General features: G+C 39.8%; 2 protein-coding genes across 2 annotated transcripts in view; one reads left to right on the forward strand and one right to left on the reverse strand.

Annotated features, from left to right (window-relative positions):
• Positions 1-4436, reverse strand: part of CFAP74 (cilia and flagella associated protein 74) — a 72090-nt gene extending 67654 nt beyond the window's left edge. The window contains exons 1-2 of the mRNA XM_031043909.2: positions 4198-4436; positions 2196-2251 (exon numbers count right to left, since the gene is read on the reverse strand). The gene's annotated coding sequence lies outside the window, so the exon portion shown is untranslated. The remainder of the gene's footprint in view (positions 1-2195; positions 2252-4197) is intronic.
• A 247-nt stretch (positions 4437-4683) lies between these two features.
• PRKCZ (protein kinase C zeta) overlaps positions 4684-16444 on the forward strand; it is a 42385-nt gene continuing 30624 nt past the window's right edge. The window contains exons 1-5 of the mRNA XM_005143265.3: positions 4684-4966; positions 5704-5906; positions 10078-10199; positions 12084-12173; positions 12577-12627. Of these exons, the coding sequence (XP_005143322.1) occupies positions 5836-5906; positions 10078-10199; positions 12084-12173; positions 12577-12627 (334 nt within the window). The 5' untranslated portion in view covers positions 4684-4966; positions 5704-5835. The remainder of the gene's footprint in view (positions 4967-5703; positions 5907-10077; positions 10200-12083; positions 12174-12576; positions 12628-16444) is intronic.

Consider the following 16444-nt stretch of genomic DNA (forward strand, 5'->3'; position numbering starts at 1 on the left):
ATTCTATGGGGATGTATTTTCATTCCAGAGCAACACAGAACTGCTTATTCACATTTCATATACATTTGAAGATAGTAGCTGTCTCAATTTATCTGTTGTTAACAGTCTGAAATCTTCATTTTGCCTACTAAATCTTTAAAACCTTGGGAAGTTGACAGGTCTTAATACAGCTGAAGATTTAAGGCAATAACAATAGGATACCACTTGTCCTTTTCTACTGAGGTGCAACTAGTACTGATTGCCCCTTTTATTTCAGCAATTGTCTTTAAGAACTAGTTGTCATAATGATGTCTTAATTGAAGCATTTACAAGGAGGGAGAAAAGGAGAAAGATTTTTTTGATCAATCTTGTCAGAAACATACAAGAATTTTGTGGATACAGCAGTTTAAAGAAAGAAAAAAAGTTATTTCAGCAAAGAAAAGGTAGAAACAGCTACAAGTCCTGTCAGCCAGTCACCAGGTGTAAAAACTTCCAACTCTCTATCCTTCTGTCTAAATTTGTAAGAAAACCTTTGTACATACTCTGTGAAGAGTCTATATAGTGCAAGAATTCTCCAACAACCTTCAATAGCAGGAACATTCACAATAGTTTTAGTCATTCAAGCAGTGAAGGTCCTAGCTGAGCCACTTGCTAATTAGCCTAGTTAATTACACAACTTTATGTGCTTGTGGAACCACCAGAATTAAAACAGAGAGCTTTTCCTCACTGTTTCTTACACCAGTGGAAAGGGGAGATGATAAACATCATATAGCGACAACAGCTCCCAAACTGCAATGACAATCTTCATCTCTGTTTAATTCCTCGCCCGTGAAATAAAATAAACCATAACAAATATCCATCCTTTGATCTTTATTTCTAGAGAGATATATTTCTCTCAAAGGAAAGCCTTTGGTAAGCCAGAGAGAGTGCTCTGGAGATGAGAGTGATCAACTGGCAGTGACAGTGAGCCAAGAGCCTCGTAGCTAATATCGATAATTCATGTTATGTTTTCAGTTTCAGGCCTTTGCCTCCCACTCACATCCCGATCAGCACCAAAACAGTTCTGTTTAGTCAAAAAGCTTCCAAACCATTAAATAGCACTTTTTTCTTTCCTTTTAAACTTATCTTTAAAGAACAGTTCTCAACAGTCTGTAGCATTAAAATAAAGCACTACTACTTGTAAGCATTTTATATATAACTTTGTTTCCCAGAGAGTTGCCTAGGAATATCTTGCCATCTGCTGGAAATGTGCAGATATACATCCTTTAATACATACAGGCTTCAAAGGTACTGTCAGAGACATGGTAGCATGAAAAATGAAAGAAGTATTAAGTTTGGAAGCCAATATTCTGGATGTTTAGAACTTTTACTTCAATAAAAAGGTAACATCAGACTACTGGGCTGCAGCAGTTGAAATATGAACATTAGCTTCCTCGCAAGTCAGTATTCTCTATCCACTGCTGCTCTAAATCTGTGGCACAACTGGGTGCTGAAGTTAAATGTAGTATTACCTGTGTGAAGCCATATGATCATCATGGCCGTATCTGCATAAAACAAGAGTAGCTCTGCTGTGGAGGAGGTGATGGGCTAACAATGCAAGCTAACATAGAACATTTTACTAAGAACTCTCTGCAAATGAAGTAAGTCCTCTTTAAGATAATTTCCACTAGACTGCAGTAGCTCATGGTCATAATGGGCTGCTATTGATTCTGGTTGTTAAGCAGCCACAGTGACTTTGGAAAAAAAAAACCAACAAAATAGGAAAGAAAATCCATATGGCTGTTTCCAGCAGGAGGCAGCTCTTCTTTCTTATTGAACCCCCTTACAAATACTGGTAAAAAAATACCTATGATCCCACCACTTAAAAAAAATTCTTTTAGGTCATGTGGCAGAGATTTATGATTTGCCAAAGCTCATCATATAAAGAAAGGAATGCAAGAATGGGAAACTTGCTTTTTGTTGTGCTGGATGTGGTAGGACTTATTTTCAAAACAGAACTGAAATACCTGAGGAAAAAACATTTTTGAAGCCTTCTTTCTCAAACAGATCAGTTCATAATCTCCTCTTCAGAGTAAAAGATCTCATATCAGGAGATAACAGTAATGTAAAAAAGAATTAAAATTTTAGATGCAAAACATACCTACTTTAAACCTGGAATAAAATAAATTACCTGTAGGAGCTGTCAAATGTAGGTGTAGTAGACAGCAATATCTCACCTTCTCATTAAGCTGAGGATGTTTCAGTAGGAAATAAAGGCACAATACTCTGCCATCTGGAAAAAAAAAAGGAAGAAAGAAAGCTCAGGAATAACTCAGGTTTTACAGCTGTAGGACAACATAAGTCAATTGTGTTTCAAAAACAATATGCCAGAAGCAGTGATCATACAATATGTTGCATTTTCGAGCCAGCTGCAACCTTGTCAGCTAATGCACGGAGCAAAGCTGACATCCTCTCCAAAAAATGCCATCTGCCCAGAAGTAATATAGGAAAATACAAGCTAACTCAAAGTAAGACTTCCAAAATAACAGCATTGGTAATAAGTGAACAATTACTCTCTCTGCAAGATGTAAAAATATTATTGTTGAGATTTTTCTACAAGCACTGAAAATGTACCCAATCTTTTTGTTTTCAGTAGGTTGCCAAGGAAAAAAATAACAGTAAACCACACAACACCCCAAATTACAGTTCTGAAGGACTGCGCTACCTTTTATCTCCCAATTCAACAACTCAAGAAGCTGAAGCCATCTGACTGATGTGACAGGACATCAAAGCTCAGCTTGCCCTAAAAGAATTATGTTCATAGACATACATTACATAATATTCTCCATTTTAAGCAGAGGAAATTTGGAACAGATGAAGATGTAAGGGCCCTTTTTGAAACCATATTGACAGTTCTCACTAGGATAAAATTAACAGTGTGTAAACAATTCAGATTAAAGACTGATAAATGAAACCATTTGGTGCATTCCCTTGGTGTCAGAGAAAACATCTAGATTAACGGGAATAAGTTTTACCACTAAATAATAATAATTAAATTAATAAATTTATATTAAATTAATTTATATTAAATAAATAAATAATTAATTTAAGTTTTACCACTAAATAAGTTTTACACTAGAGTTAGCTATTATTTGTATTTTGACACATTGTAGAAACACCAAAGGAAAGCTCAGAGCTATGTTGGTGCAACCCCCCCCATAAACACCCATAAAGATCTTGTGAAAGTGCTAAATGGTGCCTAAAAAGAGTTTGATGTAGGTGTACAAAGGTCGTAGCAGGAGACTAAGGATTTATATGTTTTTCTGCCATTTTCAAAATACAGGTTGAGTGCTCTACTCCAAAACTATATTACAGTTTGGACAGCTAGGTTTGGTTTATTTTTCAAGTTCGGTGGGTTCCTGTTGCCCAATGGTGGATATAAATAGCTTAACAAGAGCCCCAAAGCAAATCTTTTGTCAGGATACCTTATTTGGTTGGAAAATCGTTTTAAGACACACCAGGAAACCAGCTGTTTGGCCAGTACAAGCATCATTTCCGCTAGAGGACTCTCTGGGTTAACTAACCCACGCTTCAGCTGAAGAACAGGCAGAACTCCGACCTCCTCTACACAGGACAGGTTTTGCCTTGGCCACAGCTTACTCAGAGATTGAAATCGAAGATCAAAGTATCATTAGGAGACAAAACAACTCACCTTTGCAGAGCTAACGGCATTAACCATTTCACAGACTTGCTCTCATGAAATGGTGGTTAAATCATAAACACTAATACAAAACAATCTGTTGTTTTTCCTCTTTCCCCTCTGGTATGACCACTCGGACGCCCAATACTGTTCATTTTTGTTATTTCCCCTAACAGTTTTGAATGAATCCTCTCCAGGCAGGGTGTTCTGCTTTCCCCCATGGGAGATTACCCGCCAGTGGAAGCGGGTTTTCCCAGGCAGCTGGCTCAGCGTGTGCGCTGGCAGGGCACCCTTTTGAGGGAAGGAGGGAGAAGGAATTTCTCGTTGTTGTTAAGGGTTTCTTTAGAGTGAGAACGAGAGCTGAGCCCGCGGAGTACCTCAGAAAGGCCGCCTTCCCTCAGGACTCCCGGCCGGTGGCCGCCACCTCTACCCTCGCCTCATCACCACCCCAGCCTTGAGACAGTCCCACGGTTCCCAGCCAAGCTCTCCTTGTCCTCCCGCCGGGGCCCCGGCCTGCAGCAGGCTGAACAGCTCGCTACCTCAGAAGGCTCCGGGGAGGGGGGAGGCGCGAGCTCCTTGTCCCCCGTGACCAGGGCGGTCACGGTGGCAGCCGCCTCTCAGGTTCGGGCCCTCATTCCGCCACAGCGGTGTCGGGTCTCGGGCCCGGAGAGGTCCGGGAACTCCCCGGCGGCAGCTCCGTGGAAACGGAAAGGAGGAAAGCGGCTGCGGAGGCCTGAAGCGGCCGCAGCCCCTCACCTCAGCCACCACCCTCACGGGAGCCCCGCCTGCCGTAGGCCTCTCCCATTGGCTACAGGTGTTCCTCTACTACTTCCTCGCATGCTTCTAATTGGCTGAGAGACTTCCACTCCACAGGTAAAAGTTCCCGGCCTATGATTGGCAGTGAGTGGACGGGATCTTTTGGGGGATTGGTTCCAGGTGTGTTGGAGCTTGCTATTGGCTGACAGGTAGCGGAGGAGTGGTTCTATTGGCTGTGGGCGCTAACCTTCTTAGTCCGCCATGTTCGGCGCGGTGGTGCCGTTGCCAGGCTCACCGGATTGAGCGGGGCGCTGAAGCGGGCGGTGGCTGAGGGGGACCCGGCTGAGGGGGACCTGGCTGAAGGGGATCCGGTGGCCGTTTCCATGCTACCGCTCTCCTTGCTGCACGCTGCTGCTGTTCGTCCTTGGGGACCCCCGGCGAGGAGTCAACGGCCGGTCCTGAACTTCTCCGCGGGACTTTGAGCAACTTCAGAGCGCGGAAGGTGCAGCCGGGCCCCGGGCTTTGGCGTGGCACCGCTCTCGGCCGGAGCAGGTAGGGAGCGGCAGCCCCGGAGGCCGTGGAGGGTTGAAGCCGCTTCCCCGGGTTCTGTGCAGTCCCTGTCGCCGCCAAGCTTGGGCTCGGCGGGCGCTGAGGGGACCCCGGTGTCGGGCGGGGGGGCCTGGCGGGTTCCTTCGAATCCTGCGGGAGAGGAGAGTGCTTGAAGCGGAATTCTGCAGTCTCTTGGTACCTGTGGCTCTGCATCCCCAGGCAGCGGGGCTGGGGCGCTCTCTCGGTGTGTGTGTTCTATAGAAAGGTGGAGGTAATTTTCAATAAACGGCGTTCGTCAGTCTTCAATCATAAAAGCAATTTAAGTTGTCCCTTGGAGTTCTGATTTTCTTGGGGGAATTTGTAACCAACATCAGTTGATAGTAGTCTTCCATTTATGTAAGAACTATTCTGTGCTAACATACTCTACTCTTTGAAAAAAAAAAAAAAAAAGCAAGAAGCTATGTTGATGAATAAGTAAAGATTTCTTCAGGGTGTTTTTAGCCAAGAGGGAACTGTTGGGTGTTGTATTAAAAGAAAAATCGTTGTATGCTTGGACTATTTCTGTAAAACTTAATTGTACAGGATATTTTTAACTAATTTAATTTCTGTGTGGGTCAGTGGTCTTGTATATTTCAGTTTCTCACTGTTCTATGTAGAGCTATTTGTGCTTATAGAATTTGACAACTCATTTGGTCAGCGGTGTCTGTATATTCATCTCTTCTGGTTTTCTTTCTGTGCAGATGGATTGAAAATCATCTGGAGAAGAAGCACACATTTTGCATGTGAAGCAGTTTGCTTCAAAATTAAATTAATTATATGCCTTGAGTGAGCGTATTTCTATGTAATTTCATTTAGACCACTAAGTACAGACCATGCCTAGCAGAATGGGCTCAAAAATGGATTTGAACAAGGACTTCATTAGAGTGAAAACACACTATAGCGGGTAAGTCATCATGCTCTCTCCTCCATATTGTGTCCTGTCTAATTTTGAAGCATGAAGTTAATAGTCTGATCTAGTAATACAGTAACCAGGGCATTGGTGGATTTGTAGTTTGTCATATCAGGTGGGTAAACTTCTGGGCTAATAAAATACCATGCAGCCTCCTGCAGCATGCTGACTGTGGAAGAGAGTTGGTTATTTATTCTTCTGTTAAAGGAGGGGAGAAAATGTGTGAAACTGGCATATTGTTATTCTGGGTTGATGAATTATTGATTTGTTTCATGATCATGGGCATGTATAGACCCATTTATTGCATTTAGATGCAGTTACTATATTTTGTCATATCTTCTTTATAACAAAGATAAATCTTAAAAGTCACTCCCAAAATTAACAGGAGACAATGAAGTATAGGTTTCCCCTCAGAGTTGTCAGTTTGACTGTAGTCCTTGGGATGAAATGTGATGCTTACTATGAGTCCTTTTCTAGTGAGAATTTTTGACATGATTTAAACTTACAGCAATTTCTGTCTTGGAAAATTAGGTTTTTCTTTGTGGAGAGATATGTAAGTCTTGACATAATAGTGGGTGCCATTGGTTTTGTCCTCTTTTGTTTGTCTTGGAGAAATTTTAGAAAGAGTTATTATTGGCATTACTTGGTTAAATATGAGGAATGAGGGACTTTTGCGTAGATCACAAGTAAACTGCCTTATGAACTCTGTCCAAAAGACTCGTACCATATATTTGCCATTACTAGTAATAATTTTCTGCTCTGTAGTTTTATCTTACACCTTTGAATCATGTCATACTGTTGGAAAGAACATCTGAACTTTAAATACTCAAGTGATGCACTTCTCTGAGGTGCATGGTCATGCATACTTCTCTGAAACAGCATTAGGGGCTGAGCCCAGTAAGGGAAGGTGCTATAAACACAAGTAGAAGTTTGTGTAAACTATTTGGGATAGCTTGCTGGCAGGTAGTGTTGCTCTAAAGAGAAAAGAGTAGGTCGCAGCCCAGAAAGCCAACTGTATACTGTGCTGCATCAAAGGAATGTGACCAGCAGATCAAATGAGGTGATCCTGCCCCTCTACTCTGCTCTTGTGAGACCCCAGTTGCAGCACTGTGTGCAGTTCTGGTGTCCTCGACATAGAAGGATATGGAGCTGTTGGAGCAAGTCTAGAGGAGGCCACGAGGACGACAGGGGGCTGAAGTACCTCCTGTATGAAGACAGGGTGAGAAAGTTGAGGCAGGTTCTCAGCCTGGAGAAGAGAAGCTACGCAGAGACCTCAGAGCCACTTTCTAATATCTGAAGGGGGCTACAAGGATGCTGGACAAGGGACTCTTCATCAGGGACTTTAGTGAAGGGACAAGGGGTGATGGGTTCAAACTGAAACAAGGGAACTTCAGGTTAAATATAAGGAAGAAGTTCTTTACTGTGAGGGTGGTGAGGTGCTGGCACAGGCTGTCCAAATAAGTGGTAAATGCTCCATCCCTGGCAGTGTTCAAGGCCAGGTTGGACAGAGCATTGGGCAACATGGTCTAGTGTGAGGTGTCCCTGCCCATGTCCAGGGGGGTTAGAACCAGGTAATCTTAAGGTCCTTTCCAGCTCAAACCATTTTATCATTCTGTAGAACTTGTCTGCAGAAATGGAGGAGGTGATAGTACTTGTGTCATTATTAGAGTTTGTGTGCAATTATTATACTATTCTACAATAAACTACAACTGTATTTTCTGCTCCAATGCTATGTTTAGTACTTTCCATTAACTGTGAAGTCTGTAATATGGCAATTTACAAAACAAGAGTTCCAACTGATTGAATTTTGGGTTTTGGTCTACTGATCAAATTCGGTGAGTAAGAGCTGATCATTTTGGTATTATAGCCTGTATAACAGATTATCTTAATATCTCTATTAAATTACTCTAGTCATCTCTTGAACAAATTTGACAAACTGCAGGAAATCATTGGTGCTCGACAGCTTCAGAATCAAGAACAAGCTTATTCAGGTAGCTGCTAAAATATTAAAGTACTAGCACAATGTATGATTTTGAAATCCTGGTTAAGAATTTAAGCATGAGGAAATTCTAAACCATGTGAATGTTGAATCTATCTGGAGTCCTAGTATCTTAGGTATTCATGTTTCTGGGTGTGACAGAGTTCCTAACATAGCATAGTGTAAATAACTGCCTAAGTAGATTGCAAAAGAAAGTAAACTTGTGTAATTCGCACTTCATTATTTCGGTTTAGTTTACCTGATTAATAGCTGGTTACTTGAAATCACTTTGTTTAAATAGAGTAGTGATGCAGTATGGTTTGCTCTGTTACCTTGATTCTAAATGGTGACGCATTTAATCAGTTTTGCACGATTAATCTCCTGCTATAACTGCTTGTCCATAACTTGATGGTCATTAGTTCTTCGGATTACTCTGTAAAATCTAGTTTCAGATACCTAACAAAAAAAGCATTCTGTGAGATTCTGTAGTGTTAAATAACAAATGATTTTGATTTATCTGTGCCCTGATTGCCTAATGTGACTACGCAGGCATTAAGGTCAAACACAGTGTATCTCAAAGGCACATGGACATCATGAAGATAACAATTTGATTAAATATAATTAGTGTTGGCATTTGCAAAAGCTGATTAGTATTTGTAGTGTGCATAGTAGAATATTGTCTTACTGCATATTTTTAGTGTTTGAGTAGTATTTAGGTACTTGAGAAAGCATGATTGTCCAGAGCTACCACAGAGCTATAGCTGCTTGGTTTCATGACTGGTTTGAGATGGCAGTGTATGAATTAATAAGCTGCATTTGTTAGTAACCTTCTCTTGGCATGAGGCATTGTACCAGGTCTCAAATACTACTTTGAGAACTGGTTTGATCTCTTACTTTAAGTGCTTAAAATATGATTCTTTTGATGGGGATATAGTCTTAAGCTTAACCTCAGCTGACAGCTCTCACTATTGTACAGTAATGCGGATATACAAGTTGGCAGTTAGCATACATATTTCTTTTTCCATTATTATTATGCAGAATTAAGTTGCTGCTCTTTGAGAAGTTTATAAATTGTAGATTAAAGATATACTTGAAAAGGTAGAAGTGCTTTTAATCTGATTTTGAACCTCAGTATAGTTCTTAAATGATTGTGTTAGAGCTTTGTTTCTTATAATTTTCCTCAGCAAAGACAAAATGCGAAGTTTTTGTGCATATCATTTAAAATGTGAGTTATAGAGCCAAAGATCCTCAGTTCAGTGTAGCACCTTTAGGCTTCAGGTTAAAAAATATAAGTAGGTAAAGTATGTAATATAGCATATATTCTAAAATGACTTGTCACACAGTATGAAAGTGGAAAAATTATCTCAGTCTTGCTGAGGAACTTCTGAGATACTGTATTAAACTAAAGGGAAGAATTACATATGCCCGTAGCTATTAACTACAAAACTGTTTCCTAATTATCCCTTAGAAGGTTTTGAAAGCACTGAGATAGAATCATAGGATGGTTTGGGTTGGAAAGGACCTTAGTATCATCCAGTTCCACCCCTCCCTGACATGGGCAGGGACACCTCACACTAGACCATGTTGCCCAATGCTCTGTCCAACCTGGCCTTGAACACTGCCAGGGATGGAGCATTTACCACTTCTTTGGACAGCCTGTGCCAGTACCTCACCACCCTCACAGTAAAGAACTTCTTCCTTATATTTAACCTGAAGTTCCCTTGTTTCAGTCTGAACCCATCACCCCTTGTCCCTTCACTAAAGTCCCTGATGAAGAGTCTCTTGTCCAGCATCCTTGTAAGCACCCTTCAGATACGGAAGCTGCTGTGAGGTTTCTGTGTAGTTTCTCCAGCCTGTCTTTGTAAGGGAGATGACTTAAGTACATCTCCTCTTTCTTCCTGCACTTATTTAATCAGTTTCCTTGAGTCTGTCATTTGAAAAATATTTAGAAAATAAGAGAAGGTCTAGTTTGCATTCTCAGGTTTTGTTTTACAAAATCTTTTTTTTTTTTTCATTTTATTTTTCTAAATCTTTGTCCTGCTTTGGCAGTATTGTGTGGCATTTCATATGAGGAATGCTGGTTCTGTAGCGTGATTTTGCAGCTTGGCATCCATGGGTGGAATTACTGGAATATGCAGGCTAATGCAGATATTTTCTGATAAAAACTTATGTTTTCATCTTTTGCAGGGACATCCTGATAACAAACTTGGATGTATCAATAAGCTATGATGAACTTTATGATGAAGTACATGAGATGTGTAATTTACAGCAGGAACAGCCAATTACCCTCAAGTGGATTGATGATGAAGGTATTGTACTGAAATACTACTTAAGCATTCTTGAGTTTATTTTTCATTGTGGTACTAAGAAGGGGCATTGAGGAAACTTGTGCAAAGAAGTTTCATATTGTGGAGTTACTTTTCATTTCTAAATGCCAGCATATGTCTTACAAAGCAAGGAGTTTGGAGAAAGGAGCCTCAAAACGTGGATGGTGACAGGAGCACTTGAATTCACTTCCGTAGAAGTAAAGGCTATGTAAAACTTTAAAATTTTACTATTCCATACTTCTGTACTGAACACAGAGTTTCAATTTCAGATTTTCATCAGCCTAATGCTGTACCCCTCAAAATTCCTAACTTCAAACTGTTGGCCACAACACTGATTTTACCATGCCAGCATTTGCCTTTAAAAAAAAAAAAAAAATAAAAAATTAATCTTTACTTGGTGCTGATGGGTCACATTTGGTGGGCAGGGTGTGCTGCAGGAAGGGTGGGTGTTCCACAAAGCTGCTGGGATCTAGAATGACCCCCTTGCTTATTTGCTTGCTTTCTGTGTATTGTGGTGTACAGCAGTTTACATGTCTCTGCTTAAGTGGATTTGTGGATTAATTACCTAGTTTTAACCAAAATAACCCTTGCAAGGTAACACTAATAACGTGAGCACAGGCAGACAACAAGAAAATGGTGGAGCTGACATTCCTCCTTCCTACTTGGAAGCATGAACTCTCAGCCACAGGACAGGTGGAAAGCAATGGCCATCTAATCAGGTGTGGCAAGAAGTCGATCAAGAAGATACAAAATTATCCAGAAAAGTATTTGAAAAATGTATTTACATCCACTATTTTAATGATGAACTTCACCCAAAGTGTGTGTTGAGATAATAGGTAATGCAAGAGCAGCTAAATGATACCAGTGAAGGTGAAAATTTGCTCACTGAATGCCAACCAAGTCTTTGCATAAATGGTGGTTGGGATTGAGTAATGAGTATTAGGATCTGGTAAGCACATCCAACAATGCACTTCTTCCGTTCAGATCTATGTATCTTTATGGTATCTTTTTTTTTCTTTAGCTATGACACCATTAAAATTGAAATAAACTGAGCTTAGACCTAGACCTTTGACTCATTATATCAAAATGTTAAACCTAGATTGTCAAAAGTTATGAAGCAAGTTTAATCACATAGCTCTTAAAAGTATTTTTATATTTAATATTTTGAGGTACATCTTTGTGCCATTGAAAAATAATTTTAATATTTATTCCTTTAAAGATTTCTGTATTTGTGTCTTTTTTATAATGCACATAATTTGCATAATAAGGATTTGTGCTCTAAAAGTTTAATGATGGGGTGTGCTGCCAAAAAAGTTTGGAGACTGCTGATCTAGAGTCTATCATGGGCTGTTAAAACAGCATTTGTGCCTACCAGAGAGGAGTTATCTTCCCATTCAGATGTCCTCACTTAAACTGATCAAGATTTATACCTTGAAAAGGTCATCTTCTGACATATAGGATTTGGTAATATGTGATTTAAGAGTAATTATATCTCTATATAAGTGTTGGCATATTTGTCTCCCATCCATAACTTTCACCTGTATCTTATTTTTTTTTGATACTTCTTAGTTGTAGATTGCTTTCTGTCAATCTGGCAAGTGGCTCAACTAGAATCTCTGTATTCACTTTTCTGTTTTGCTGTCCCCTTGCAAATCAACACAGTATATTTCTAGCTACACAGTTTCCATAAAAGTAGAAGGGGAAAAAAAACCCAGTGTTGATATATTTTGGCTTTGATCAAAATACCAGCTTTATATCAAATGCTTGCTAGAAGAGCAATCGTGGAGGCAGATGTGTTTCTTCCTAACTGAAATTCTCTACTTAATTCTTCAGTCATAAGTTTGCCTGCACTGTGTTTTTTTTCAGGTGACCCATGTACCATCTCATCTCAGATGGAGCTAGAAGAAGCATTCCGTTTGTATTGTCAGAACAGAGATGAAGGGCTGATTATTCATGGTAAGTATTGCACAGTTCAGGAACCTGTATGCATTTGTTGGTAATTACAGATGTTTCTTCAGTATGACATTGGACAACTCTTTTGCCTGTTGAATACATTCTTAATGTAGCTGGTGCACTGGAATTTAATGTTGTAAGAAGAAAGTGTTCTTTTGGGTGTGGAGCCCAAGCTGAAACTATTCATAGATTTTGAGGCAGGCTGGGGTTCTAAGCTGCACAGGTTTGGTAATGCTGTAGTCAAGCACAAGATCTTGCCAGTATGGAGCCAAATTTTGGTTATGTTATTTCACATGCAAAATTGTTTAAAGGCTTCCAGAAACTGTCTTTGTGTAAATATATTTAAGAATCAAGGAAGTAGTATTACTGAGAATACGTTAACTTAAAATCTGATTCTTTGTTTCAGTTTTCCCAAGTATTCCAGAGAAACCTGGCATGCCTTGTCCAGGAGAAGACAGTGAGTACTAAAATATTACTAAGTTTTAGTTTAATATTTTTCAGTCATACAAAGAAATGTATTCAAAGGTTTTTGTAATTTACTGTTGTGGTTTCTTAATAGAATGTAAAATGTTTGTTTTCTCAACATAGTGCTGGTTTAATGTTTGAGGATTAATACTGGTTTCTGTGGGAATTCTTAAAGAGCCAAGGCCACGTAGTGAGCGATCCTGGTATCCTGAGCCTTATTACTGTAAAGTAAGAAGATTTTTGGCAGACATAAGCAAGGTCAGTTGTCTTGTTAGGCCTCTGTAATTTTCCACTGAAAACGTGCAGAGAATGGTCTCTGCCAAGGTTGTTGTTTCCCCACTGTATTTTTAGAGTAAGGTATTTAATCACAATTATAACAAGTTGTAAACATTAGCTCTGTAAGCGATAGTAACCTCTAGACTAACCAATTAGAGCTCAGTATCCAAGGCTGTTACATAAGGGAGTAAGGGTGTAAGAAGAGCACTGTATCTAATAAAGTTTGGCAATTGTTTGATCACATTGATCATCTCTGCGTTGTCCGTGACTCCTGTGTCGACAGGTTTCTAGTAACTGGTATATTGGGAGGAGAGACATCAGGAATTTAGATGCACATTTGAACATGATCCTTTTCTTTTATTCTTCTTTTGATTTTTTTTTTTTTGCAGGGAAAATAAATGTGTGTTGAGGAGAGAGATACAGCCTTTTTTATGAAAAGGTTATTAATCTCTAAAAAATATCCCATGCAAAAGTAGATATACATGATTGATATGGATCCTATTTTGGGGATGGTGTTTTGGGATGCTTGGGTAGTTCAGTGTCTTGTGTGCTTTTGACTTTTATGAGAATTACAGTGCTGAATTTAGGGATTAGCTAGCCTTAGAATGCTTGTCATGCTCTTCCAGGGCAGATTTTGATGCCAAAGCTCAATGGAAGTGTTAATGCTCCCATCATAAGTCTTCAGGCTGTTTTCTGTGAAACAGCTGCCTTGCAGTGAATTTATTTCAGAGTCTAACTTTGGGGTGCCCCCAGTCCTTAATTCTGCTACTAAGAATGGGGCAACTAAGTCTGCCATCACTGTAATATTTGGGGCTGTTCTACAACATGCCAAAACCTATTCTGTTTTCTTCTAATTTGTTGGCTGAAAACTGTAGGGAGTGAGCTCATCTGGGCTCTGTTTTCCCAGTCAAAGAACTTGGAAGAACCAGCTGTCTCTATCTTTGCTTCTGTTCCTGTAGATGTTTAAAGGGGGAAGGAGGAAATGCTTGTGTTGTACAAACCTAGACTGGTGCTAGTCCGAAATAGACTTATTTGTGACAACACAGAACAAACTGATGTGAAATACTGTCAAGAAATGTAAGCTAAGTGGAGGAGAGAAAAGACTGTTACTCAAAAGGGTATCTGTGCAAGTAATGTGGCATAATAAAGTTCACTGCAATTTAATGATCTCATTAAAAGTGTAGATGTTTTAGTACAAAAGTTTGTTAATTTGTTAGCATGTTAGTTATTTAAAGCCACCAGATGAACTACAGATCCACACGGATTAGTGTGGCTCAGGTGACCTGGTTTTTGTGTCTGTGGGGTATTTCTCCCTGTGTGGTTTTACAGGTCATGTTGAATCATACTTTGGTGGCTTAAAAATCCTCTTTTGTAGGATGTGCTTGGTGAATGATTTGTGGTCAGGTTTCTCATAACTTAATGAATAAATTTAGTGCACATTGCTGCTGCATCCATAGGGCCTGTGTGGAAATCTGGTGGTGTGGCCTAGTTGTAACTATTTTCAAATTGGTTTACAACAGGAGTATTAAATTGTATTGATGCTAATTTAGCATAAACTGATGCATGCAGTGGTATTGCTTGTTAGCTAGAGGCGTACAACAAACATCTGCATTGCTTTCAGGCTGTGTGGAAATGTTACTGAGATTGGTGATGCAGTTCATTTAAAGCATTGTTTATTTTGACAGGACTAAAATACTGTCATTTGTTCAGAAAATATTTGGTATGTTTCAAATTATTTATTTATTTTATGAGGCTTTATCACCATAGTTAAGTTCATAGGAAATCCTCTTAAAAAATTTGAATGTTCCATATGTTCCTTTCTACAGCAACGTGTTCACATGTAAAGGAGCTGATGAGTTTGTCTTGAGTAATTTCCAGAGGCAGATACGCAATTAACTAGTTGCTCTGCCCAAAATGGCCTTCTACTTAAATTAACAGTCTAGAAGTGTGGACTTCTGGTGTGTAATAGAACTGCAGCGAGTTTGAAATGGGATTTTTCAACAATTGTATTCAATTGATAAGCAATTTTGTTTGCCATATATCACTTGTTCTTATTAGGTTATGGAGTGATTATTTCAAATAGTATGTGATCTTCTGAGATACAAATCTATTTTGTGGTGAACTTCTGCAGAATTTTGGGGTTTTCTTTCCAGCTCCTTCAGAACAGCAATGCTTTGGAAGCAGAGTGCAGAAATACATACAGAGTGCTCCACATCTGTGTTGAAATCTAATTGCACAGTTGCTAGCTGGCCTGGGCTTTTGTGAAATGGATGTGCTTTTGAGGTTGTAGCAGCCAGAAAAACTTGAAATAAATGCATGTAATCCATTAACAGAATTAATCCATGTGACTCATTGCAATTCTGTCAAATGCCTTAAGAAAAGTTCTTTTTGTGCTTGAAGAACTCATATCGATGTGATGCTGTCTGCAAGATTGAATTTGGAGTCTCCAGTATATGAATCCGTGTTGTCTGTGTTCTTTTGCTCCTGAATTTTGGCACCTTTTTATTTTCTTTTTTATTTTTTTTCATGCCAGACCTAGCTCCCAGTGTAAAGGTATGGCGTCTGTTGTAGAAACAATACCTTTTCCCTTCAGCCAGCCACTTAACCCATCCCTGCAGGTGCATGTGGCAGTGGGTGAGGTGGCAGGGGGCAGATCTCCCCAGACACTGAATGTGACCTCTCCTGGGTATTTCTAGCATATGCTGGACTGGAGGTGGCACTTGATAACAGTGTGCCCTGATAGAGATGGCAGAGTTCTAGGCCAGTTTTTTGTGTTTAAAAATGTCTTAACTTTTTTAGTAGATTAGCTATTCTTTTGGGATTGCTACTAAGGCTTTTAGAATTGTTTAGGTTTTTATTTCCTTTCCATGCTCATAAGTGATGCCTTCCTGATAGCCTGATACAAAGCACGGCATCTGATTGGCAGTTCAGAACTTAGTTATTGTAGTGTCAGCTTATTTACGCTGACAGATCTTGCTCTGATTTATCACTCCTGCTGCTGCAGTGCATTGTATAATGAAGCATGTTCAGCTGAACAATTCCGATTGATTTGGAGGACTTCCTGATGAAATTGCTGGGTTTTGCGGAGAAATACTTGGTTTTGTGACATCAGCTCCTTGACATCCATGCCATGTTTTAGTTTGTGCCTCAGCTGCTAGCTACAGCCTCTCAAGGGAGCCAGTACCACCCGTGCCTGGATACATGAGGCAGAGATGTGAAAGGGAGAGACGGGGGTAACCAGTCTTCCATTAAATATTTGCTCTTAATGTTGGAGCTGATCCTGCCTATTGTCCTTGGTATCTAATGGTATTCAAACAGAGGCATCCGTGAAATAAAGGGGGAAAATGTTTCATTTCATACCTATTACGTTGTAAAGCGTAAAGAATTACATGCTGAAGAAGCTAAAGAATAAACCCCAGTGAGTAATGCATGCTTTTTCTATAGATTTTATGTATCATCGTGATTGCTGCTATGAATTGAGGCCATTGATGCAGTGTGTGTGTACGTGTGGTGCAGTAGATAATAGAACTCAG

Source organism: Melopsittacus undulatus, chromosome 12 (genome assembly GCF_012275295.1).
Source record: "Melopsittacus undulatus isolate bMelUnd1 chromosome 12, bMelUnd1.mat.Z, whole genome shotgun sequence".
NCBI lineage: Eukaryota > Metazoa > Chordata > Aves > Psittaciformes > Psittaculidae > Melopsittacus > Melopsittacus undulatus.